We start from the raw sequence: 26,112 nt of genomic DNA, 5'->3' as shown, positions 1-26,112 counted from the left end.
AGCGTGAGGGTCAGTAGTAGCTGTTTGAATGGTTGTTTCACTTCCGATGTCAGTGGGTGTTGTATCAACAGTAGGTTGAGTACGTAAATGTGATTTCAGGTGGCAGCATACGAAAAATTCTTCTTCATCAGGTTTAAGAGCATAGTTATCACTGAATATGAGAGAGTGCTAAGTTTAGTCCTTTAGAAAGCACACTTCGTTCAGGGGAAGATTATCAGGAATAGTAACACCATGTTCAGTGAGACCTTTTTGTGAAGTTCTGATTACGATTATGCCAAGTTCATACAAGTGTATGGTTGTGCAGTATTTCATGGTATTCACTGTTGGGCTGATGTATGGGTTGTCTAAGTTTGGTATCCACTAAAATTTAACAAATCAAGCATAGATTATTTCTGAACTTCGCACTTCACTCGATTTGCTGTTTCGTACTTTACAAAATCTGTTGTGTTAACACTAATCAGAAATAGAGAAGATCTGTGTAATTCAGTACTAATAACGTTCTCAAAGTTTTTATAGTGCAGGTGAGGTGACAAAACGGTTTTTCTGAAGGAATATGTGGTTACTGAATCTTGTCTTAGATAATATGGAAGTGAAGAGGCTCAATCCTATTCGAAAAATATCTGTTGAAGAAGATTAGCATATCTTTTCGGATGTTATTCTACATGGACTTCATAGATGGCATGAGTTAAGTGCGGTAGAATACAAATATTGTTAAGTAACTGATCTCAGCAGAAAAACTCGGATGAAAGATAAGTTGGCACGTATAAATAAAAACGTTTTCAGTTTTACTTTGTACAAATGTTTCGGGCAGTAAAGACCGTGTTATAATTAAATTAGGTTAAAATATAATTGTTTGTTTTGAATTTCGCGCAAAGCTACACGAGCTGTCCCTAATTTAGTAGTGGCTACTCTTTTACCAACGAATAGTGGGATTGACCATAACATTATAACGCTCCCACGGTTGAAAGGGCGAGCATGTTTGGTGTAAAGGGGTTTCAAACCCGTGACTCTCAGATTGAGAGTCGAGCACCCTAACCACCGGGCCAATAGAATTGTTAGAGGGTTATAATATACATATGTTCTTATAATAAACGTTCAACGTCGAACACGGTAACAAAAATATTGTTGGATAAAAATATTACTGAGCTTTCTTCCAAGTAGTGTTAAAATTAGGAAGAAAACGGAAAACAAATAATTAGAGTAACTGAAATTGGGTATATAAACACAGAAAAAAAATAAACATAATTTCGTAAAAAAACAATGCAGTGAAATATTTGTGGGTTTGTTTGTTGTTAAGAGCAAAACTAGAAAATGGGATATCTGTGCTGTTCCCTCTACGAGTATCGAAACCCGGTTTCTGGCATTATAAACCTTCACACTTACCCCTGAACCACTGGGGGGGGGGGGGACTCATTGAGATAAAGTTGAAAAGGAGACTAAACAGGGTAAATCTAGTAAAGTAGAATCAAAGTAACAAACGGATATTACTAGAACGTATAGTAACGAACTATTTACATGAGAAAAGGATGTGCCAATAATTTCTAGTGTGTAAAAATCAAGGTAAGAGATAAATATAACTAAAACGTTTAGTGATTAAGTATCTGGGTAACAAATACGTACGAATGAAAAATGTTAGTGATGAAACATCATGGTAAAATGGTATGGGTAAAACGTCTAGTGAGGAAGCATGAATGCAACAAAGATGCATAACTAAACGCCTAGTGTAGAGGCTTCCGAGTTAATAACAGCTATAACTGAAAAGCCCAGCGAGGAAGTCCACAGGTAACAGAGGCAAGACTAAAATGTCTAGAGAAAAAGTGTCAGGGTAACAAAAATGTGTGACGAAGATGTCCAATGAGAAAGTATAAGGGCAACACTCAGGTATGACTAAGATAACCAATAAGGAATCATCAAGGTAATAAAACAGGTATTATTGAAAGGTTTAGTGGGGAAACGTAAGGTAACAAAAAGGTATGGCTAAAATGTCTAGCGAGGAAGCATTTGGTTAACAAATAGGTATGAACAAGTTCCAGTAAGGAAGTATCAAGGTAACAAACAGGTATTATTGAAAGGTTTAGTGGGGAAACGTAAGGTAACAAAAAGGTATGGCTAAAATGTCTAGCGAGGAAGCATTTGGTTAACAAATAGGTATGAACAAGTTCCAGTAAGGAAGTATCAAGGTAACAAACAGGTACGACTAGAACATTTAGTGAGGAAACATGAAGGTAACAAAGAGGAATGAAACCCAGAATGTTAGTATTATAAAGCCCTAAATTTTACCACAGTAAATGGACATATTGTTTCCTCAGTTATAACTTATCAATTACTCCTTGAAAGAAAGAACACAGTAGAGTGTCTAAAAGGTATGGAATCATGGGTAATTTGCAGTTTTTCTTAAGTTTAGATACATGACTGATTACGGCACTGACATAAGTTTAGATACGTGACTGATTACAGCACTGTCATAAGTTTAGATACGTGACTGATTATGGCACTGTCATAAGTTTAGATACGTGACTGATTACGGCACTGTCATAACTTTAGATACGTGACTGATTACGGCACTGTCATAACTTTAGATATGTGACTGATTACGGTACTGTCAAACTTGTTTGGAATAACAAGGACAGCATGTGGAACACATTCTGTAAAATTCATTGAAGAGACTATGGTTCCAAACGTTTCTAATACCCTGTACAAACAAAAGCAGTTTATGTCATGGATGCCTAACTATGTTTAAAAGTAGAGGTGAAGAGTAAGGAAGAACTGGGAATCAAAGCAAGAAAATATTTTGTTAAAAAAATATTTAAAGTGGCTAAAGCATGATGTAATATTTTGTCTATAGGAACGGATTCTCTGCTTGAAAATGAAATTATACATGTATGATAATGACTTGTTGAGCAAGCGAGTTATTTTTCCAAACATTTCACATGAACATCTTTATTCGCACTGAAAATATCTACAACTTGACACTTGGACAAATTTGTGAAATAACTTATTGGACACACAACATTAAAATGTTTTGCCATGGTTTGGACCGGGTTGACCTGTGATTCACCTTTTTTGCTATTTACAGCAGTAACATAGTGGTGGAGTGTGCTACTTGTGCAATGTTGATATACTAGCAATTTTCAGCTGTTTTGTTGTGTTCTATTTGGGTATTTTGAAGCTGCTAGATGTAGCAACCTTAAGGACCTTCTTCAGCAGTTGTTTTATTCTCATATTCTTGATTTGTTAAATGATCCAAAGGAGAAAAATGTTTAGACAATGCCTTTATAAACATTTTTATTTTTGAACATGAAAACATATGATTAATTTTTTGGTGTCAAAATTACTTAGTGTTCTCAGCTTTAAATTTACTATTTCACTTCTCTCTTGCACATTCTGATTAAACATCCAACAAGACTCTCTATGAACTCCATAACTGAAACTTGCTTGGCCACAGAAGAAACAGCTAATCTTTTTTTCTGTAAGAAAATAATTGATGATTTGGTTTTCCAGAAAACATTTAGGAGATACATTGAGTGATGTCTCAGGACAAGATTCACAAATTGATTTCCAAGTACCTTCTCACTTCAGTCTGTTACTGGATGTTTCTGCAAGTATATATAAACATACATTATGCATAATTTTCCTGCTAAAATAAAATCACTCTTGTTAAAATAGGGAAAATGTTATTTATAATATTATATATACTTATTTGGTATATCAATGCAAAATTACGTTTATAAAATAATCACTAAAGCCTATCTCACAACTCAATATTTCAAATTATTTTTTACATTTTATATTCTCTATGAAATCATACAAAAATTTGTAGCACTTCAACTTTGTTAGTGTAAAATGTTATGTGCAACTTCCAAAAGCTAGTCCTTAACTAACAGTTCAAATTTCCATATTTTTTTCGCTTTAAAAAGTTGGTTTATAAGTTATAAAATGACTAGGTCCATGATTATAACAATATTTGTTCCTTATTTCAAAGAAAAGCAATAAATTCTCAATTCCCAGACATTTGGGTATTTGCTGAAACAAATTATCATATACATAAAAAAATCAAAGCATTCCAAAATCATTATTATGAAAATTTATTTAGGTTGTGTTATACAATCCCTGATACTGCTTCATTTCTGAAATCTGAGTTTTCAATCTTGAACATGATTTTTGTAGATCAAATCTACTGTTCTATTTCTGAAATCTGAGTTTTCAGTCTTGAACATGATGTTTGCAGATCAAAGCTATTGTTACATTTCCACAGTAACTTGATTCACAAATCACTGCTCCAAATGTGGAACAGGAAGTGTTTCACAAGAGCATACAGTAGAAGTTTTGAGAAGTTTGAATTGTCAGAATTAACTATAGGTACAAGTGTTCAGGTAATAGAAGAAAATAATATTGACTAATCAAATATACTGATGAAAGGGCAAAATGATGAATGGCTTGTATGAACAATGTTATTCCCTATATAAAGATGAATTTGAACATATTTCAAAAAAAATTCTGGAGTTATTAGTTTTCTCAATGTATTTGTGTACAGGACCTAAAATTAGGTGGCAAAAGAAAATGGTTACACTGAACCCAGAATTCAAATGTCTGAACTTTTTATTATATTATAACATACATTTGGGTATTTTAGGTATACAAACAACAGTAATAGTAGATACACTACAGTGTTTATTTATTTCCCCAACTGGGATGTTTGAGAATATTCAGATTGAGGCAAAGTTTGAGGTTTTACTTTACACTGTTGGATAGTGAAAGGGAACTTTTTCCATGTAGCAGAGAGTGATGATTTTAGTTTCAGTTTTGTTTCTACTGTCTCTACTGGTAAATCTGATGTCCAGCCAAAATAGACAGGAGAGAAGCAGTAACAAAATTTTTCATCAAAATAGCTGCTAATGTTTTAAAGAGCTGGCACGGATCAAAAGAAGCTTTTGAAATGATAAAGTTGGCTCTCTATTATACAACAAAGGAACAGTGAAAGACTATCATAAATTTATGCATCTAACATGATTAATGATGCAGCGCATTAAACTGCCCTAGAAAAATACAAGAGAGTTTTGAATTAAGAAAAAAATAAAACTACTTACGTAAAGAAATGGTGATAACACACCTTATCAACTTAAATACACAAGCATAAAAGCATTTCCTGAAGAATCCATTGCACACTGCTCTAAATAAATGAAAGTGAAAGGTAAGGAAAAAATATGCTAATTAAAAATGCCATTCTAAATTCCTTAAAAGTTCCAGGCCATTATACTCTTCAACCAATCTTTATTAAAAATGTAGGAACCACAAACAATTGATATCCATTGGTTAAAAAACTCAAGCTAAAGAATCACAAAGACAAGAAGGACTATACAATACTAATTGACATAAGTAAACTGAATGCTTTACTGATTAGGATATAAAATACTCCAAAAAATATATAAAGAATTCAAAAAAATCCCAGTTTATCTAGAAAAGAATGTCTTGCTGTACATCAGAGATCAAGATAAAATATCCCACAGAAAGAGCAGAGGCTTACCACAGTAACAATTACAGACATTCTTATGTGCACAACATATTGCAAAGACGGGTTTCATAAAAAAAAAGTCCTGCAGCACTTTGTTTTCTCTGTGACGCATGTAAAAATTGGCGAAGGTTACTCCAAGAGGAGAGCCCATGGCAACTCCGTCGACTTGCTGGTATAGCGAAACATCGATATGTTGAAAAGGTGACTTTGTAGTGCAGGCGAGTAGAAGTTCACACATTATTTCTTCAGGTATTTTGGGTGGAGACATGGTCGGGTGTCTGTAAACGTTGTCACAGATTATGTCTATCGTATCCTGGACTGGTACATTGTAAATAATGATTCGACGTCCAAGGAGGCGAGTAGTCCCTGTGGATTTGTGGCATGTAGTAAGTGGAGGAAGTCGTCTGTAGATGTTAGCATGTGTTGGGCAGGCATATAGGGAGTGATGATGTGGTTTAGGTCTTTGGCAGTCTTGTATATAGGGGTAGGAATTTGTGATATGATTGGCCGTAGAGGGCTGTTCTGTTTATGAGTTTTTACGGTTCCGTAAATATATCCAGGCGCATAGTCTCCTATGATAGGTTGGAGAACTTTTTCTTTTGCTTGTTTGTTGACAGTGGCGATCAATTTATTAACGTCTGTTTTTAGTGTTTTTGTCGGGTCAGCTCTAATCCTCTTAAACTTGCTATTGTCCGATAGAATGGCGTCCAAATTTGACTTATATTCCTGTTTGTCCATGATCACTAGAATATTAGCTTTGTCCGCACAATGATGTCGTCATGGTTTCTGAGTCCCTTAGCAGCAGCACGGAGTTTTGGTTTAGCAGGGGGGTGTTGTCACGGTCACGTCGTTTCGTGCTTTCTGTGCGTAGTTGGTCCTGCAAGGCTGGATTTATGTCGATAAGGTCCTGTTGTTGTAGTTGTATAAGAGAGCAGTAGAGTTTTTCGAGCTCAGCGGCTTTGATGTTCTTGTCGAATTTAGGTTTAAAGTGGCATTTTGGCCCCAGGTTGAGTAGTTGTTTCTGGTCTGTAGTCAGTTCTGTGTTGGAAAGATTCAGGTAGCACGCTTTTTCTTGTGGTAGGCAGATGGTACCTTGATATAGGTTGTTCAGCTTTTTTGTTATCCGTGATCTGGTATCAAATACTTCTAAAAGTCATGTTGACCACATAAATATTTTAAAGGATGTGTCTGATTGTCACAAAAATAACACAGAAATAATTTCATGCTAAGTAAACCAACATTGTTATTTCCAGCCAGTACAAAGGTGAGAAAACTCTGAATCTAAGTAAAAGATTTATGACTTAGCAGCCTGAAACCAGTGCATATGCAGGGGTTGTTTTGCCTATATTTTTTATTAACTTGTAGGTTATTTAGCTGATTTTACTAAGTTGCTAAATAAAATGTAAAAGTAATAAGCAGTTTATGCATATAATTTCAGAAAGTAACAAGATCTCTAGATGCATGTATAAAGTAGAAGTGTCCTCTATATGGCTGCTTTTTACACCTATAGTTTTTTAAAACCATTTTAAACCAACATTACCTCTTGGTAGCCCCTGTGTCTTCCCCACACATCTAATGGTTGCATCAGCAAATAATTATATAGGCTCAATTTGACAGATTTTACTGAAGATAACCTTTAATTTATTTTGAGGATAGAGCTGGCCAATTAATGGAATTTAATAATTGATTTACTCATCAGGCTCATTACTCAATCACATTCAACTAATCAATTACTCACATGAGACTTAAATAGTTGGAATAATTAATAATAACAATAAATTAATTTGTATGAAATGATCATCTTCATGAGTTGTGGCAATAATTATCATGCTGAAAAACCTTGAATTAATCAAAAACAGTAATAATAAATATTTTTTGAAACAAATTATATGGTGACTAATTATCAGGTGGTACATAGTAGGACTATTGCATATTACAAGTAAAAGAAATGTATATAAATGAAAACAGTTGAACACCTATATTTAAATAAGGAGTATGAGTCAGATATAAGTGTATTCAATAAGTTAAGAATGGAATAAGGCAACTAGTGAAAAGAATAGAGTGACATTACTTCATGAGCAAGTTCTGGCTCTGTCAAATCAAAGACGGAACATTTTCCACTAAAAATGGAATGAATATGATGTGTAAGCATCATAACTAGATTCATAACTCAGATACTATCTGTAGCTGACCAATAAGAAAACAGACACCACAATGTGGAAGTATCTCTTCTCCGTGTTACAGTTGCAGGGTACAATCAGGTAGAACACAATGCAACTATCTCATAAAGCAATAGATAAGTTCTTCACCTGTTAAAATTACAGAAAGACTTATTTTAACATGTTCTCAATTCAATTCAAAATGTTCCAAATTAGAACACAGAAAAAATTTTAAATTTTACACATATGAAAAACATACTTTAAGAGAGTAAGGCATGTTTTATTTGTACACTATTATTTAAAAAGGAACATGTAAGTGAAATTGTGTACTATTGTAATCATTGTTCAGCCTAAAACGAAATCAAGTATTACATGCAATTTCCTACTAAAGTTAACATTTTTATAAACTGAAAAATTTGTTCTTAGTTCCATGGGACTAGTTAAACCAGAAAAAAAGATAATTGGCTAAACTTTTTTGCACTGATTCTCTCATAGTGTAATGGAGCCAAATCCATTTTCCAGATGTACTTTCAAATATCAATGATATACTTGATGCAAATGAAAACATTGCACCAAAGGCATGCTCTGCAGTGGTCCTGGAAAGATACGAGATGATAAAGGAGGCAAAGCACATTGAAGAGTTCCCTGATGAGAAGAAAATAAAAAGTAAGATCAGCCAAATCAAGCAGAATAAGAAGAAGGAAAGGCAAGCAGCTGAAGAAGGGAGCCCAAGGAAGTGTTTCATTATGAATTCTGTAATTGTTCAAAGGTCAACATAAGTATTCATCCCAAAAAACAACAAAATCATAAAAGAAAATTGTCATTTATTTTCATGAAAGGAAAAAGCAAAAGAACAAGAAAATAAAGAGAAAAACGGCCTGGAAAAGGGTGCACTTTTCAAAAAATGTAGCTGAAATTGCAATTTTCAAATAATCATAAAAGTTCGAGTATTTATGCCTAAAAAAAAATAAAAACACACTTGAAAATATTTTTTGCTGTTCTATTTTAGTATTAAATGCACTATTTCAGTGTTCAAATTCTGCAGTTAACGTTCCACAGAAATCAGCAATATATCAGGAAATTTTGCCACCCTAAGGTAGGCATTACATGTTAAACAATGCAATGCTAAATATATATTTTTATTAAAATAAATGTAAATAAAACTTTTTACTTTGCTTTGCACATTTTGTAGCAGTCTTGATATTACTTGTATGGGTATATACACATCAAAAATTCATTATTCCAAAACTGGTTTTAGTCGTCTCCTGTTTTTGACAACTGGCAACAGGTTTCCGAGGCTGGCAGTTTTTGTTGGCTCCAGATTTTTATGAGCTAAAGCAGTCCCTGAATGGGATTACAACTGAGAATATTAATACCAGTGAGGGTATCCAACTTATGAATCAATGCATTCTAACCATTTTTGTCAGACAGACTAACAAATAAATTATCTACATTATTTACAGTATTAATATTTAATTATAATTATGTAGGTAGTTAACTTTGATCAGAACCTATTGATAATTAGAGTAAGGAGCTATAAAATATCATTATAACATTTAAACCTTACCAGAGTATCTGAATGAGTTATGTTCAAATAACATCCATCTTGGGCCATTTTGAAGGCTAATTTAGCAGTGTTCATGCTGTCAACTATCCCTGCATCAACAAATAAAAACATGTGTATGATTAGAAATTACAGTATTTTAGAGTAAATAGTATGTTGAAACATCACAGTAAAATGGATAATAATTTGAAGCTCATTATTCTTAACAGAACCAATACCACTTTCCAATAACTCTTGGGTTACTGCCAACTGGGTCTTTCACTTAATCTACACATATATTCACTCAAACTGTGTATATTGACAAAACAAGAAATGACTATTTTCAGATTTGCCACACGTCAATGAATTAGGTTAGAGCATTAATGTTATTTATCAAATACTAATTTTGATATAAGTCATGTTCATTATTTTTGTTAAACTGATTGTGATATACAAGCATATAGTATTTTTCAAAATTAGTCACTTATTTTGGTATATGCAGTTTCCAAATAATATGTGGTCAAGAAAGTCAAGTTATTTTTGTGCTAGTTGTCTTTGTGTTTTGCCATATTCCTGGCCTGCCCATGGGATGTATGGCTTTAAAGCTGTGCCTTATGCATGACTACAGACAGCAGTATTCACTAATGGTAGATGAGGTGATGTCTCAACCTCCCTTATGTTTGAATGAGAATGACCAGTCACATGGCAGAGCTAGTCACTCTGGGTAAGTGTGATGCTACTGAGTTACCTATGTAACATAAGGTTTAATCTGATAGAAGTTATTATTAAGTGCAGTTTGGAGAGCAAACAGCTAAGATCCAGTAAAAGCTACTGTTCAGCATCCACAGCAAGAACATATGCTGTGTTTGTGTTATAGGTAATAAAGACTATTCATTGTGTCCAGTCTCTTTATTACCTTTTCATAAATTCAATCAGTTTCAGAAAAATTCAGAACTACCCTGTAATAAATATCTTGTTTGAATGCCCTGTTATTCTAGACTCATCTTGTCACTCTAAGGAAAATTTGTTTTACTTACGAATACCATGCAAGTATTTTTACTATTTTATGGTGCTTCATGTGCATGAAAAGCTATATAAGAAAATATGACAATATATTTTGTAATAAGCTACATTTAATTACTTTTTCAAATGGCATGTTTGTTTCTAACACAAAAAGACAACTATATAAGTTATATATTAATTTCACTCACAGTACAACTTGATTCGTATGGTATAGAAGAAGTATGTATTAAAACAAAAATACATGAAAAACTAGCAATCTAGTTATAAGCATACATAAATTATCAGATAATAATTAAGAAATGTGTCAGCCTATTTTAACTAAGTAACAGTGATATCTCATTTTAAGACTTTTCGTAAAATAACAATGGGTTAGTTTTGATTTTTAGATTAAAGCATAGATGGAAATTTTATTGCATACAATAGATATTTTAATAAGGTAATCAATATTTTGAGAATGTCAAATTGCATTCAATTTTATTGTTTAGAATTTATTAGATTTAATAAATAAATAATTCAAAAGCTGAATCTTACATATTGGGTAAACAAAGAAATTCATCTAACCTGAATGTTCTCTTCCTTCAAAGCACAAACCAAGGTCTTCAATGGCTCCTCGTAAACCATTAGGTGTACGAGAATAGAATTTCTGCTGACAAAAAGTTTTGTAAAATTACATATAGGCAAGTTGTTAGAGAATTTGTTTTTATGCTAAAATCCTGAAAGATTTAACTGCTGAGAGAAATTCACTACCAGAAAGATATCCATTATGAGTAATGCAAATGTTACAAGTGCAAAACAAATGTGAATTAAACTGATCTATTAGATGTACTCAACATTTTCAAACACATATAGGGCAGACCAAAAGAAATGATACTGATAGAGAATTCCATTATGCTTGATATTGATACTTATCATGTATTGTACACAATAGTATTAGTGACAATGATGCACACTAAGCAATGAGTAAAACCTTCTCAAGTGCCATTCAACCAGGCGTGTATTGACAAGCATGCCTGCTATATGAACACAAATGTTGACGATACATTCACACGGATGAATGTATGAAAAATCACTTAATATGCTTTCAACCAATCAAATGTTGAGGAAAAGACTAATCCAAACACCTAAGTACATTAATGGAGAGATGCAAAAATGCATCATTCTGCTGCTAGGAAATGAATGCATGCTCAGAAAAAATTTCACCATAAGATATTACACATTGCCTAAAGGTGTGATATGCTGGTATATCATGTTTTCCACCTGTTTTTAGTTATATAGAAATTTAAAAATTGTGTGATTTATGTAGTTCCTATGCAGTTTTAGCCTAAACACATGGTCCATAAAACCAATTCAGTTTGCCTTGTTTAGTTGCTTTGTGTCTTTGTTCTCTATAGCAGGTATTATCTACTCTGCCCAAATGTTGTGGTCTATTTCACTTTAGTATAAGAAGAGTCTATGGTTGCATCATCCTTTTCTGGCCAAGTATATTGTGTCTGTATGTTACAGCCAGCAAATGCTTTTAGAGAAAAACAGTTATATAATTACACCATCACAGGAAAAATAATAAAAAATTTCTTTAAAAATCAAGGTGTTTATTCTTTCTTAGTCCTACCTGGCTATCTTAGTGTTTAATTTGACAAAATATGGTCCTGAGAAAAAAGGAAACTGCAACTGTTATAATGAAATAGTAGCATGTAGTACATTGCATTTTGTTTTTGTTTGAATTATTGTGTTCATTTCTTTTAAACACACCCAGTTTTTTCTTTACTCAACAAAGAAATAAAAGAACTCATTTAAGTTTTTAAATACATGTTACTCCACAAATTTACTGGTTGACCTGCTGTTATTAGCTGGTCTATCTGATGCTTGATTTACCTAAAAATACTACAAAAGTATTTCTGTCTTTTTCCAAGGTGAAAAAAAAATTAATTGGATACAATCACCTGGTAAATACTGCTCATTCTCTGTAAGCAAGTGAGAAAACTGAATCTAATAATCTAGCTTAGCCTATTCTGTAAGACGTTAGCATTTTCCAACACTGAAAATGTATTTCCAATAGATGCTTACCTCTTCTCACATAATAGTTTTTCCAATTCAGTGCTTGCCATTAGCCTTGAAAATCCCACTTAAGGTCACATGTGTCTTGCTGTGCTGTTGCATGCAAATAAGCATGCATCAACTCTCGAGTAGGAGTGTGACATATCCTCCTAGCCCAGTTGGATAGCTCTATACTGATTGTTAACTCACCACTTCAAGATTAGACAAGAAAAGGCACACCAAAAGTAAGGAGGATGGGTGGGAAGTGTGAGGTATTTATCGGAAATACATTTTCAGTATTGAAAAATACAAACTTCCGATACAATAACTAACCTCCACTAACATAATACCTACAATCCCACATTTAAATAGTGGAGGGACTGGTACAAAAGTTACCTAGATGAGCCCCCTTTGGAAAGCACCCGGGTAACACTGTGGAAATGTATAGGGGGCACCTGTAGGAGACCACACTTCATCTAGACCAGGGTACAATGTTCACCCATATTGAAAATATGGGTGGCTAATTCAGGTGGAAAGCAAACACAGTCTAGAATCAGATTATGGATCATAGACAAGCCAAATGGTGTAGTGTGGCTAGGGCATGTTACTGTACATGGTGGTTCAACTCCATTCCAAAACCATGCAGAATTGAGTAGTTTTCATTTGGTCCACAGCAACTGAGGGAGTGCTCATATGTGCTGTTCCTGCACACATCTAACATCAGGCACCCAAGAACACAACATCTGGGCAATGGTAGGATGGGGAAAGCATACGTAATTGGTCAACTCCAGTCCAAAACCAGGTCATCTGGTCCACAGCAAGAGGAGGGACCCTACCAACCATAAGAGTGAGGGCTGGTTCTGAACCTACCCAATACAAGACTGCCCAGAAATAAAAAAGAGATCCAGGCAGTGGTAAAATGGGGAAAGCAAGCTGGATAGGTGAATTGTACATGGTGGGTCATCTCCAGTCCAAAACCAGGCAGAATCAGGAAATGTTTGTTTCTTCTGTGGTATGATGAAGGTCTGCTCCATCTAAGCCAACAAAACACCACCACCCTACTCTCTACAGAGTAGAATTTGTTACACTCAGGAGAAATCATCCATGTTTCACTATCCCTGCAGTTAGGAACTGGTAAGTGGCAAGGACTCCCATACTCCACTACAAGCAAAAAAGGGTGTGTGTGGGTGAAAATGCATTGGGGGAGCCTGGAGCAGCACAACACCTTAAGGAAGTGCAATGGGTGATCATAAAACCTATATTTAAAAGCAGGCCATTCTCAGTTTATTCAACTAGAACTGGAGGGATAGGTAGCTATCTCAACACTGCCTTACTCAAGATAGCCTACGAGTGGATACAGTCTGGATCAGGCCTTGTTTAGTATATTATATACCAAGAGGATACCTCTAGCAGTCTTGTGGAACACACCATCTCATCAGTGAGTGCCATATCAGGCCTGAAAGGCCCTACATGGTGCAGATTTAGCTAAGTATACCCTGGCAGACATCACTAGCAACTTAGTGGGATCCTGTGAAGTATAAGAGTAAGTTCTTACCCTGTAAGGGTAAGAGAAAAAGAGCTTACCAAGTCAGAGCCAATAAAGTGTATGGAGAACAGCAACAGGAGGCAACCTGTAGTATGATGATGAAGAAATTGCCAGATGATGAAGATAATGTGAGATGAAAGTATGCAGGGTTTTCCACATGCCAACCAGCACACTCTCCTCCATAAAAGAACAATGGAACCAAGCAGCCAGGGAAAGAGTAATGTGCCAGATTTGATGAGAGGAAACTTTTAACAGACAATGCTAATTATCATTCAATGAAGCATAGGCTAAATGGATGAGTTGAGGAAGCCATCCCGTGAGAGTAATGGAAGAAATATCTCAGGTAGAGGTGGGATTCCAAGGAATAAATTGATGGAAGTATGAACCTTAAAAAAAGAGCAGTGCAGACTAAATAAGAAACTGGACAGAGAAGTAAATCAGGATCAGAGCGAGAATGAAGGTGAGAAATGAATGGAAGGGAAATAGTAGTGAACATGTTGTCCCCTTAATGAGCCCCGCAGATGTTTTAACTAGAAAGCACAATGAGGATAAATAAGAATATATGAACAATAGAAAAGAATACAGAAAGAATCAATGGCATATACATTAGATCATTGATGGCCACAGGCAAAATGGAGTAAGAAACAGGTCATAAATGAATGATGATACAAGGAACAAAAGGCTAAAGTTTCAAAAAGAAGAAGGGTAAGGGCATGGAGAACAACATTCAGGTACCAATTAGGAAGGACAGTAGGATGGGGAGGATGAAGGTATCGAAAATAATGAAGGAGCATAGTAAGGTCTGGAGAAGAAAATACGTGACAGTAATGGGAAAATCTGAAATTATTAGATAGGACTGCCTCGTAACCAGTGATGGCCAATAGCGATAAACCTTAGTTAAAGAGCCATGTAAAAAAATTCAGAAAGATAGGAGGCAGAAGGACAAACAGAATGAGGAAGAAGGAAGGCTACCTGTGAATGGTCTGGAAAGTCTTGCAAGGGACTACACAAAACCCACCCATGAAGTCAGAGTGATGACATTGCTTGATGGGAGAGGGAAGAATAAGGTTGAAGGAGTATGGATCATAACAGATGTAGAAGAAAAGGAGGAAAGGATTGGAGAAGGTTAAGTAGAGGAAACCACGATAGATCCAGCCAATAAGGAGCTATCAGGAGGACTAGACACATATTGTTCTGAATGAGGGAAAGAACACAAGTGAGAAGACAGATAGGAGTGTAAGCATAGAGAAAGAGGTTGGACCAGTCCTGACTGAACACAACCCACAGATACATCTGATGGATGAAGAATTGGGGACCAGAAAAGGGGAAGTTTGGTGTTAAGATGAGTGGCAAAATCATACATAAGAGGAGTGCCAGACAAGAGCACAGCCACTCGAACACAAGAGGATTGAGAGATCACTCCATAGGTAATATCTTGTCAGGCATTGAGAGATGACCTGCAACAAGATTCAGAATATGACAAGAGATTAGTCATACTTGTAAAAGATGTATGGATACAGAAAAGAAGGTCGAGAGTATGAAAACAGAGAGAGTGAGACTATGTGCCCCCTAGTGATTGATATAGAAGAAAATTGTAGTTATCTGTATGGATCATAACTAAAGATCCACGAACCATCATAAAAAAATGATCCACTGCTTGATGTACCATGAAAAGTTCTGAGAGATTGATATGAAGGGCTGATTCATGATGAGACCATTGACCTGAAATCTCGTGAGAGTCGAAATATGCCCCCCATCTTGTCAAGGATGCATCTGTAAACAGATGAATATCCAGATGAGAGGGAGGAACTTCCTCTGTGGTATTGGTTTTCTTAAGCCACCAGGTGAAGTCTTAATGTAAGGAAGGAGGAAGATGAATAGTGAAGGACAAGGGATCCTCAGTGAGGTTCCATTGATCTTGCAGAGTCCATTGTAGACATCATACATCAGCAAGATCCAAGAGGATAAGGGATTCCATGGAAGCCTAAGTTCCCAAAAGAGAGAGAACCTCTCACACAATCAAAAAAGGAGAGGATATGGCATGGGAAACTAACTGCTCCATTTCTCTCAAATGAAGATGAGAAGACCAAATCCTGCAGAGGTGCAAGTTGAAAAACACCCAAATGAATGAGATACTGAGTGGATGTGAGATGCAACTTCTCTAGTTTGACCAAACAACCCAAAGGAGGAGAAGAGTATGACTGTAGAAGACTTGTTGGGTTAAAACCAAACGTGAAAATAAGCATCTGAGATGTCTAACTCAGTCATCCAAAGACCTGGAGCAAAATACCACCATAAGAAAAGTCTCCATGGTAAAACGAGGGAGGTTCAGAAACTGATTAAGATAGGAAATATCGCTGACCAGACACCAATCCCATTTTCTTGGGAACAACAAAAAGATGAGAATAAAATCCTGGAGAAGGTAAAGAAACCTGTTTGATAGCATCTTTGGCCAAAAGGTCCAACAATACCACAGTCAGATGCTGGAAAAAACAGGATCCCTTGGAACAGGGAAAGTAATGCGAACAGAAAAAATGACAGTGCTCAAAGTAGCCAACAATTAACCAGAAATGAACATCAAATGACCACAGACTAAACAAAATGAGCCCCTTACTGTCCTTGAGCCAATAGGATAGTCAACCCTGAAATTGATGGCACTGAAATATATGAGCAGTGGAAGGATGGATGGAAAGAGAGGAACAGGAAGTGAGAACAGGGAGAAGACACAGGAGACAGAAAAAGATAATGAAGGAGTATGAGAGAGATGGAATGATAAGGAAGAACACTGGCATGCAGCTCCAACATGCGACTCTGGAGAATAAGGTATTCTACTAAAATCACATTGGTGAAGGAAAGGAGCCAAAGAAAGGTATCTGAGATAAAATGGAGACAAAGGCACTTGAGTAAGAAGAGCATATCTAACCAACAAATTTCAGTATCAGATCAACCAAATATGAAGTGATGAGGTGGAGGAAGATGAACATGCCACTGTAGAGAAGATAAGTAAATGAGGGAATTGTGGATTACAAAGGAAAGAAGGCAAATGAAGGAGTGTGTGTGTTTTCTTATAGCAAAGCCATATCAGGCTATCTGCTGTGGCTACCTAGAGGAATTGAACCCCTGATTTTAGCATTGTAAATCTGAAGACTTACCGCTGTTCTACCGGGGGAAATAAATGGAGGAAAAATAACATAAAAGGGCAGAAAATGTAAGATGAAATAGAGAAAAATGAAGTCGAACAGAAAACAGAGGATCTGACTCTTAAGTCTGAAGAAAAGCCTCAGCGTTTCAGAGTCTAAGAAAGTTAATACAGTAAGATGTTATGCCTAGACATATGAGGTAACAAGTTAAGGAGGATAAGGCATTCATGAGCTAAAGTTGGGGTAAAATTAGTCCGATATGGACTCAAGTATCTGGAGGGTAAGTGAAAACATAAAAGGTAGAAGCAGGGAAAAAATTACAAACTGAAGATGAAAAAGTAACATACCTTAGAAACCCTGTCCCGCAATTATAAAAAGAGGTAGATACAAGACAGCAAGGGTAGAAGATTAGGCAAAGGTAGTCGGTGGGAAAAAACTGACAAATTTCTTCTGTTAAGAATCAGAAACATAGGAGGAGGAATTTCAGTTGTATAAAGGCTGCATGAAAGATTCCATTTCCCATCATACAACAGCAGTCACCTCTCAACAGACAAACCTGACAGCATTTTAGTTGTTAATCTAGTGTGAACAATGTCTTCTTGTCCCACACCAGACAAAGTAGAAGTTACTGACACTTGTAAAATAATAATCTGCAGGTGCAAAAAATATTGCAAAATGAAAATCCAACATATAATATTTCCACAACAGGTAATGTGGTTGTAAATACTTGCATAAAAAAAAACGCCTATATCTGAAGTACAGCTTACGAGCCAAAAACAGAAATGTTTTACACACAAGTGCCAAATGAAGAAGTGATGATTGAACAATCAGTATAGAGAGAGCCAGCTGTGCTAGGAGGGTGTGTTGTACTCTTATTGGTGGAGGGTTGTTGCATGCTTACTTGCCTGCAACAGCACAGCAGTACCACTTGGAAATGCGTAAGTTTAAGTGGGAGTAAATAAATATTTTGCATATAGAGGGCAGCACTGAATTAGAAAAGCTATTATGTGACAGAAGGTAAGTTATCATATTGGCATTACTAAGGAAACTTTCAGACCTGCACAGCACAATATTTCTTAATGGATTGGGCCTCCAGAAGTTTGGAGTTTAAGAAAATATTTATTACATATGCAATGTATTTAACCACTAGACATATCTCTTAGGAATATGAAAAGTTACATTTTCCTTACCTGACAATGTATTTTCAAAAGATTTTTCCACAACCAGTTTAGCTATCTTACTCGTGTGCCTGCCTAAAAGATTTGCCATACCACTAGCCTTGAGCCAACTCTCACCTAAGTTCACGTGTTTTATCGTGAACTGCAATTGTGCATGATGACATTATCCTGCAAAAAAAGCCCTCCACCAATAGGAGGACAACACAACCTCCATGTGCAATAACTCCATGTATACATTTGCACTCGTGATAACTTTATTGTTTGATGAGGTAAGAAAAAATGAGCAACAAAAGCAGGGAAAACTGGTAGGAATGTGTGCAGAAGCGAGTATCTATTTGAAGTACACCATTTCAGGTTAGGAAAAAGTTAACTTCTAAGACAACAACTCACCTCTACACACACAGTTTAGCTAGAATTCCATGTTGATTTGGTTAAAGGGGCCGGTGCAAAATTTTACCTAGATGAACTACCTTCAGAAAATGCCTGATGGAAAGCCCATGGAATGTGACAACCAATTGCAGCAACTTCACAGAGGCACACCTGTGAGAGACTGTATTTTGTCTTGACCATGTGTTTCAGGGACAGGCAGAATGGAAAATTTAACTGTCCAAGCACTTGCACACAAGCAGTTGGCAAGCCAATATATGTAGTGTGGTTGAGCAGTGTTCATATCGTACTCTACTGAGCAGATTCTACAGGAGAGACTCCAGTTGCAGGAAGGCATATTAGTCATGCGTTTTGATTTTATACAGTGTGTGCTCACTTCAATTCTACTGAACATCCCTAAGAGATAGAGTCCTGTTGCGGGAGGAGGACATTTTAGCTAAGCTGTATGATTATGTATATTGTGTGCTTTGCCTCAACTCTACAGACACTGACTGCAGGAGGTACACATATTGGTTATCTTTTATTGTTTCATATTGTAAGTGATAACCTCAACTCTACTGAACAAAATTTGGCTGCAGGAGGAGGACATTTTAGCTAAGCTGTATGATTATGTATATTGTGTGCTTGTCTCAACTCTACAGACACTGACTGCAGGAGGAACACATATCAGTTATTTTTTATCATTTCATACTGTGAGTGCTAACCTCAACTCTACTGAACAGAATCTGGCTGCAAGAGGAGGGCACATCAGTTATGTATATTAAGTGCTCACCTCAATCTAATGAACAGGCTTTGGCTGCAGGAGGAGGGCACAAGTAGTAAGATCTATTATTTAGAGGGGTGACCCCTACAGTGATAGTGTCACCACTGATCCACTTCCAACTGTTTTGTGCTAAGCCCAAATGGTGAAGATTCTCCACAGTCCACCACTCCAGCATTAAGGAGATCTGCAGAAGCATCCATATCCCCAATGGATCTCCTGCTGAAAAGGACTTTTACTGGAAACAGTGCAATGGGTGACCACAAAACCCTATTTTTAAAAGCCAAAAAAGCATTAACCAAAGAAATAGGTAGATCACTTCCCTGGTTTTGGTTTTTCCCCCAGTAGTCCATGGAATTGGTACAATCTGGATTGGACAGTTGAGTAAATACGTATACCACAAGGATATCACAACTGGTATTCAAAATGGATGGTCTTATAACTTTCCATTATCCTGACTTGATTTTGGATGAGTATACCCTGGGAGGCAACACCAGTCACCTATTGGGATCCTATATAAAGAAAAGAGGGTCTGAAAATGAAAATGTGTTACTCGTCTAGAGATGGTGAGTTGGCCAAAGAGTGGCGAACCGAGGAAGATGAAAACCAACAGGAGATGAAACAGCCAGATGGTGAAGGTAATGTGATACAAAAGTATGGAGCATAGCTTACATGTTGATCTAGAATATCTCATCCAATGGATGATAAAAATGGGCAGCAAGAGAATGAGTAAGGAGACAAAATTGATGTGAAGAAATGTGAAATAGCCTGTGGGCATCCACATCCAAAGATGCATACACCAACTGGAGAAGTCGACAGACCCATCTGATAAGGGCAGAAAGAGAGAAGTCCCAAGGTGTGAAGAGACAATGTCGAGGTCCCTGAAAGGGGGAGTACAGGATCAGTAACACCAAACAGCCTGAACAGGACACAGAAGTTGGTCCAGGTCTGAACAACCATAGAGATGAGAGATAATAGGAAAACAGACAGAAGAGAAAGTGCTGTTCTCTTTCCAAGTGATTTAGGAAAGACAGGTTGATCTGGATAGAAGAGCATATAAGTAAAATGGAAAAGAATACCAGAAGAATCAATGACATAGATATCTGAATGATGGGAACTACAGGTAAGAAGGAGAAGGAAACAACTCTTAAATAAAAGGTGTCAGAAAGTGCAAAATTCCAATGGCTCAAAAGGATCAAAGGTGTGCAAAACCAAATTAAGGGCCCAATCAAGCATAATAGTAGGACACCTTTGGAAGGTGAAGAAGGAAGGAATGGAAGAAAGTGGAAAAAACAGTGGCACCAGGAAAGGCAAAACATTGTGTATAATACTGCCCAATAACCAGCAATGGTGGAGACTGACATATCATGGTCAAATAACCATGTAAAGAAGGAAGAATGATGTTTGATATTAGGCTGGACAGGAGGAAAGAAATGATCATTTACAGTCTGGGTGAAAAAAACACAATAGAGTGAAAAGAAGTTTTCCATCTTAAAGTGTGGAACAACCAGAAAATGATTGAAGGAGAATAGATCAATTACTGGACACCAGTCTCTAGTGTTCTTGGAAACCAAAAAGAGACAAGAATAAAAACCCAAAGAAGGGTTGTATAACCACTTGATAGCATGTTTGGCCAAAAGATATTATACCAACTCCTCAACATGTTGAAGATAGACAAAAATTAAAAGGAGTTGTAAATGTAATTGGATGAACAGAGAGAGGGATAAAGAAGAGAAGTGGAGAAACAGCCCAGAGAACCCATTCATCAGCAGAAAACTGTAATTAGAGGTCTGTAAACTATTACAGAGGAGCCACCATGGGCCCCAAACTGACAGGATAATCACCAATAAGTTGTGCAGCAAGCTTTAAAATAGTTAGAGGTGGGACAGGTGGAAGTGGAAGGCCTGAAAGATAGAATGAATAGGCAAGGGGCCTGGTCAAGGAACAGGAGAGGGCAAGCAACTTTAAGAGAGGTGAAAAACCAAAGAAGACAGCAAGGACTAGTGTTGGGCAACTTCAGCCTTGATTCAAAAGTCAGGAACACCACCAAAGATGTATAGACAAAATAAGGGAGCAAAACAAAGATCACAATGAAAAGAAGTAGGTAGGCAGATGTTAGTGAGAAGGGTATCCCTATCTAAGAAGTCCCAACAGCAGAGAAGCCAAAGGACAAGGCAGAAGAAGTGGCAAACGCCATAGTAGAGAAGAGAAGGGAATGAACTTTTTTGGAAAATTCACCTGGAGTGTGTTGAAGTGCCTCATACATGAGCTGCAGGGTAGTAAGGAAAAGACAGAGATGAGAAAACTGACCATTGGAGAGGTAGCAAGCAACAAGGAGTCTGCAACCCAAACAGGTAAAAAAAAGATAAAAGATTCAAAAGACTGAGAACTGAGAAAGGGAAAACCAGAATGGCTATAAGTCAGGACATCAGAATCAGATAAACGAGGAGGGAAAGGCATAAAGTCACTGATACGACACTGGTCCAGAAAGGAGTCAGTATGAACACCAACGTCAAGGGATGTAGGAAAAACGAAATAATCACCAGGGTTAGGGTTGTGAAACAAAGAATATGAAGACATGGGCAAAAGTGAAAGAAATAACATACCTTGAAAAAAGAGTGGAAGGTTAAGGGTGTTCCTCAACTAGTAGTGAGGTACCTAAAGCAAAACCAGGAGGTGAGAAAAGGTATTCAAATTTGTCTTCCTAATGTTCATATTCAAATTGAGGAGAAAGGATAATAGAAGAATGGATGGGAACAGAAGACCCAGCACGTATAATGGCATCATTCAGTTAACAATCCTCCAAAAGCTATAGTTGTAATAGGTCCTTTGTGTGAACTTTCTTCCCTCCCAAAGGAATAAGTAAAATTCACATTAACCAAGCAATGAAGACTAATTTTAAATTAAGATGAAACCTAAGTTTTATCAAGCAGGGCAAGTCTCAGCACATTGAAGATAATTTCCAACATGTCTGTGTTGCACAGTACTGAGGAAAAGAATGAAGTTATCATGAGTGCAAGTACATAAAGAAATTACGGTGCATAGAGGTTGTGTCGCCCTCCTATTGGTGAAGGGCCTTTGTCACATGATGAACATCATCATTCATCAGTGCAGTTTACATTAAAACACATGAAATTAGGTGGGAGTTGACTCAAGGCTAGTAGTATGCAAATCTCTTAGGCAGGCACACAAGGAAGATAGCTAAAATGTGTGTAGGTGACTTATCGTCTCCAAAAATAACATTTACTGTTCAAACAAGATGTAAGATCAACAACTATTAAAAACAAAAGAACTACCGCAATGCTCATACATAGTTAGTGGATTAGTTTTATCAAGTACATAAATATCTGAATCAGTGATCTTAAAATTTAGCTCATTTTATAGAGAATTAAGAGTTTGATAGCAGCACCTTGCTATGAATGCACAATAAATCAGATATTTCCATTTCATGTAAATATTTGGCCAAAGGAAGGCAACAAGTGCATGAAATTAATGCACATTTGAAATCTACCTGAAAGACAGATAGAATTTTTGTACACATAAAAAAAAATAAAGTGAGAAAAGAAATTCATGGTTAATGTACCCGATATGTGATTTTTAAATCAATCCATGAATTCAAAACAGCAGGCTTGTTAAGCTGTTTCCTCTTGCATTCTGAGTGCAAACAAACCCCTAGATCCCAACTGGTCCATGTACCAAAAGTGCAATGACAGCCATTAGTAGATGATGTGTAGTTGCTGTGGAACACAAGATGGTATTTCTGGACCAAATTTTTAAGCCACTGTTTGAATAACCCAAGGCAAGTTGGAAGTGGAATTCCCTCATCAACTTGGTCCTGCATAAAAATTAAATATGAAAAGATGATTGCAGATTAAAAACTTTTTGCTTAAACACATAAAATTCTATCTGAAGTTTTGGTTAAAATTTCAGTCTCTTGTTCACAGAAACAGAACACAAAATTAAATATGGAGACTAGTACTATTAATCTGATAATGAAACTAATGCCCATCATATTAAGGGTGAGGTCAAGTCAATCTACTTTTTCGAGAAAAGGCCTTATGTAGGAAATTTATTAATAAAGTGTGAAATGTCACTTGTAAATTCCACATGTTAAATGAAACTGGTATATGACAAATGTATCACCTGTAAAAACTAAGTTTCTCAACATATTTGAAAAATTATTATAATGAAAAATAAGAGCTATAAGTACTTTAAGGCTTATTGGTTATATAATTTTGTCAAATATATTCTTGTAAAATTTTGATGGACCATTCATAAACATTCATTAAACATTCATTTCTCGACATATTTGAAAAATTATTATAATGAAAAATAAGAGCTATAAGTACTTTAAGGCTTATTGGTTATATAATTTTGTCAAATATATTCTTGTAAAATTTTGATGGACCATTCATAAACATTCATTAAAATTTATGACATTTACACTGTTGTGACTACCTTTTATGACAATAAACTACACTCAAGGAAAATAAAAATGCACTAACTCATGTTTCACCATTATTTGTCAAATAAATACTTCATGAATCAAACAAATCATACATTAATTGTTTATTTGACGCATCCTTCAAACACCAATGCAATAACAAAACATTTTGAATCATCTCAATTTATCACAATTGCCTGAATAACTGCACCAGTAGAAAATGATTTTTAACCACATTCAGTTTTTTAATAACATGTGTCCTCCATTAGCCACAGTTATGTTTCCGGAGTGTGTGGATGCTGACACAAATGCTTGCTCAATAAATCCCAAATATTTTCTATGGGGTTCAAACCTGGGAAAGGACATTAACCTCACTGTTCTCCAGAAACTCAGTACAGATACAGCCACGCGTGGTCTGGCATTGTCTTGCTGAAAAACCGCACCAATCACAACTTGATCCAGAAAAGGCAGAACCACTGGCTGAAGAAATTCATCCCGATATCTCTGAAAACTCAAATTCCTCTCAATAAATTGAAGCTTTGATTGGTGATAGGCAGAGGTACCAGCCCATACCATTATGCAAGCACCTCTCCATCTGTCCACTTGTTGTACACATGGAGCAGCAAACCTCTCATTTTGCCTCCTGTACAACCTTTGTCTTCCATTGGGTATGAAACACTAGAACCTTTTATTGTCAGTAAAAACAACCATCGATCACTATTGCACCATTAAGGCACCAGTGGATGCTGTTTTCTTGGTGATGGGCAGCGAGGACTGTACCTGTGTAAGAGCGGTAAGGTTGGATTCCAACATCTCAGACAACTGCAGATGGTTCTGGCACTCATAGATCTGTTTTGTGCCCTAATGGTGGCAGTAGCTGTCTGGGTAGAGGGCTGGAATTAGTTGTGCAGATACACCAGGCGGATCCAGTCTTGATGAGTAGTAGTCACGTGAGGTCTTCTTGGTATCATCATACCACTGGCATAAACACCCAATCATCAAATGGTTGACATTCAGTACTCAGGCTACAGCTCTGATGCTCTGACTAGTTTGGACATTACCAATGGCCCTAACTCTTTGTGACCGAGTCAGTCGTGGCATCATGTATCCTGTGAATTTCATTTGTTTTTTGGTGCTTTTTTAATGACATGGGTCATTGGGATGGTTGTGTTGACTGGTGTGAACAATGGACAAACACCAGATTTTTACACTTCATTTGGCTCACCAAAACCACTGAAGGTAACAGTCAATAATGCTTGTTTTATTTCATTATTTAACTCAACAAACAAACCTAATGCCATAACTTGGATCAATTTTGTTTTCTAACAAAAAAATATAAAAAACAAAAGTAGTGCATTTAAATAAAACTCTATTGGTCCAGTAAAAAGATGAAACATTTTTTAGTTTTCAATATTTCTTATACTGTCTCATGATTGTACCTTTCTCACTGAACTGTACTTTTTTTGTAAAAATCAATTAGCAAAATTGAAACTGTAGTATGAATGACATAGTTCCTAAACCAGAGTTTCCATTTTGATGATGTATGATTTTTTTTGATTATCCATTTATTATAAATGTTTTTAGTGTCCAAAGACTTAATTCATTTACATCATATTTAATCATTAGAAATTTAAAGTTAAAATGATTGCAACATATCTATAACTGAAAAATCTAAGATTCAATCAACTATCAAAATTATAGCTAATGTTATTGTGTTACGATACACTAAATTAGATGAAACAGGATCTACCCTGTTCAGAAATTCAACTCAGTACTCTCAGCTCTTACTAGTGCTCTGTCAACTGAATTGTCGTAACTTCAGTCCTTGTTAATTACCTATTCACCTATCATTAAAGTATTGCCATGAATATAGGAAGCTGTACATGTAATATATACAAATTTATTAGCATGGTGGTAAATCATCACAGGGGATGGGGAAGTCTTTGAAAATTATTCTGAAGTAAAAGTTGTCACATAAACATCATACAAAACACATTTTTTCATATTTTTAGAATTCTCACAAGGTCAATGTTTATAATAATCAGAAATAAGTTAGCAATCTGCCCTGAATGGGACTTGAGCCTAGAACATCCAGTAGCTTGAGACTGAAGATCAACCAACTGGGCTACCACAGCACCAAGATCATGCAGACAGCTCTTCACATAGTTCATTAAAAGATATACAAAATCCAAACTATATGTAAATAAAGTAAGTGACACGGAATTAGATTTCACTGATATATATATATATATATTTCCACACATACCTGAGAAATACCAGTCAATTTTTTGACAAGAAATACACTCAGTTTTGGATGTTCCCTTGGCTGAATGTAGGTATAGAAATTTAGTTACAAATTAAATAAATTCTTACCCAACGGTTAAAC

General features: G+C 36.0%; 1 protein-coding gene across 3 annotated transcripts in view; it reads right to left on the bottom strand.

Moving 5' to 3' along the window:
- Positions 1-3,074: 3,074 nt before the first annotated feature.
- The window catches only part of LOC106466496 (ERI1 exoribonuclease 2-like), a 48,401-nt gene continuing 25,363 nt past the window's right edge, over positions 3,075-26,112 (bottom strand). The window contains exons 5-8 of one of the 3 annotated variants that reach the window (XM_013926787.2): positions 22,866-23,117; positions 10,799-10,880; positions 9,239-9,327; positions 3,075-3,596 (exon numbers count right to left, since the gene is read on the bottom strand). In XM_013926787.2, coding sequence (XP_013782241.1) covers positions 3,576-3,596; positions 9,239-9,327; positions 10,799-10,880; positions 22,866-23,117 — 444 coding nt within the window. In that variant the 3' untranslated portion in view covers positions 3,075-3,575. Of the gene's footprint in view, positions 3,597-7,306; positions 7,822-9,238; positions 9,328-10,798; positions 10,881-22,865; positions 23,118-26,112 lie in introns of those variants that run through there. The other 2 variants (XM_022394521.1, XM_022394522.1) reach the window with 2 other exon arrangements.

Source organism: Limulus polyphemus, unplaced genomic scaffold (genome assembly GCF_000517525.1).
Source record: "Limulus polyphemus unplaced genomic scaffold, Limulus_polyphemus-2.1.2 Scaffold2277, whole genome shotgun sequence".
Taxonomy (NCBI): Eukaryota; Metazoa; Arthropoda; class Merostomata; order Xiphosura; family Limulidae; genus Limulus; species Limulus polyphemus.
Note: the sequence above shows the minus strand (reverse complement) of the source record. Positions and strands in the feature narration are given on the sequence as shown.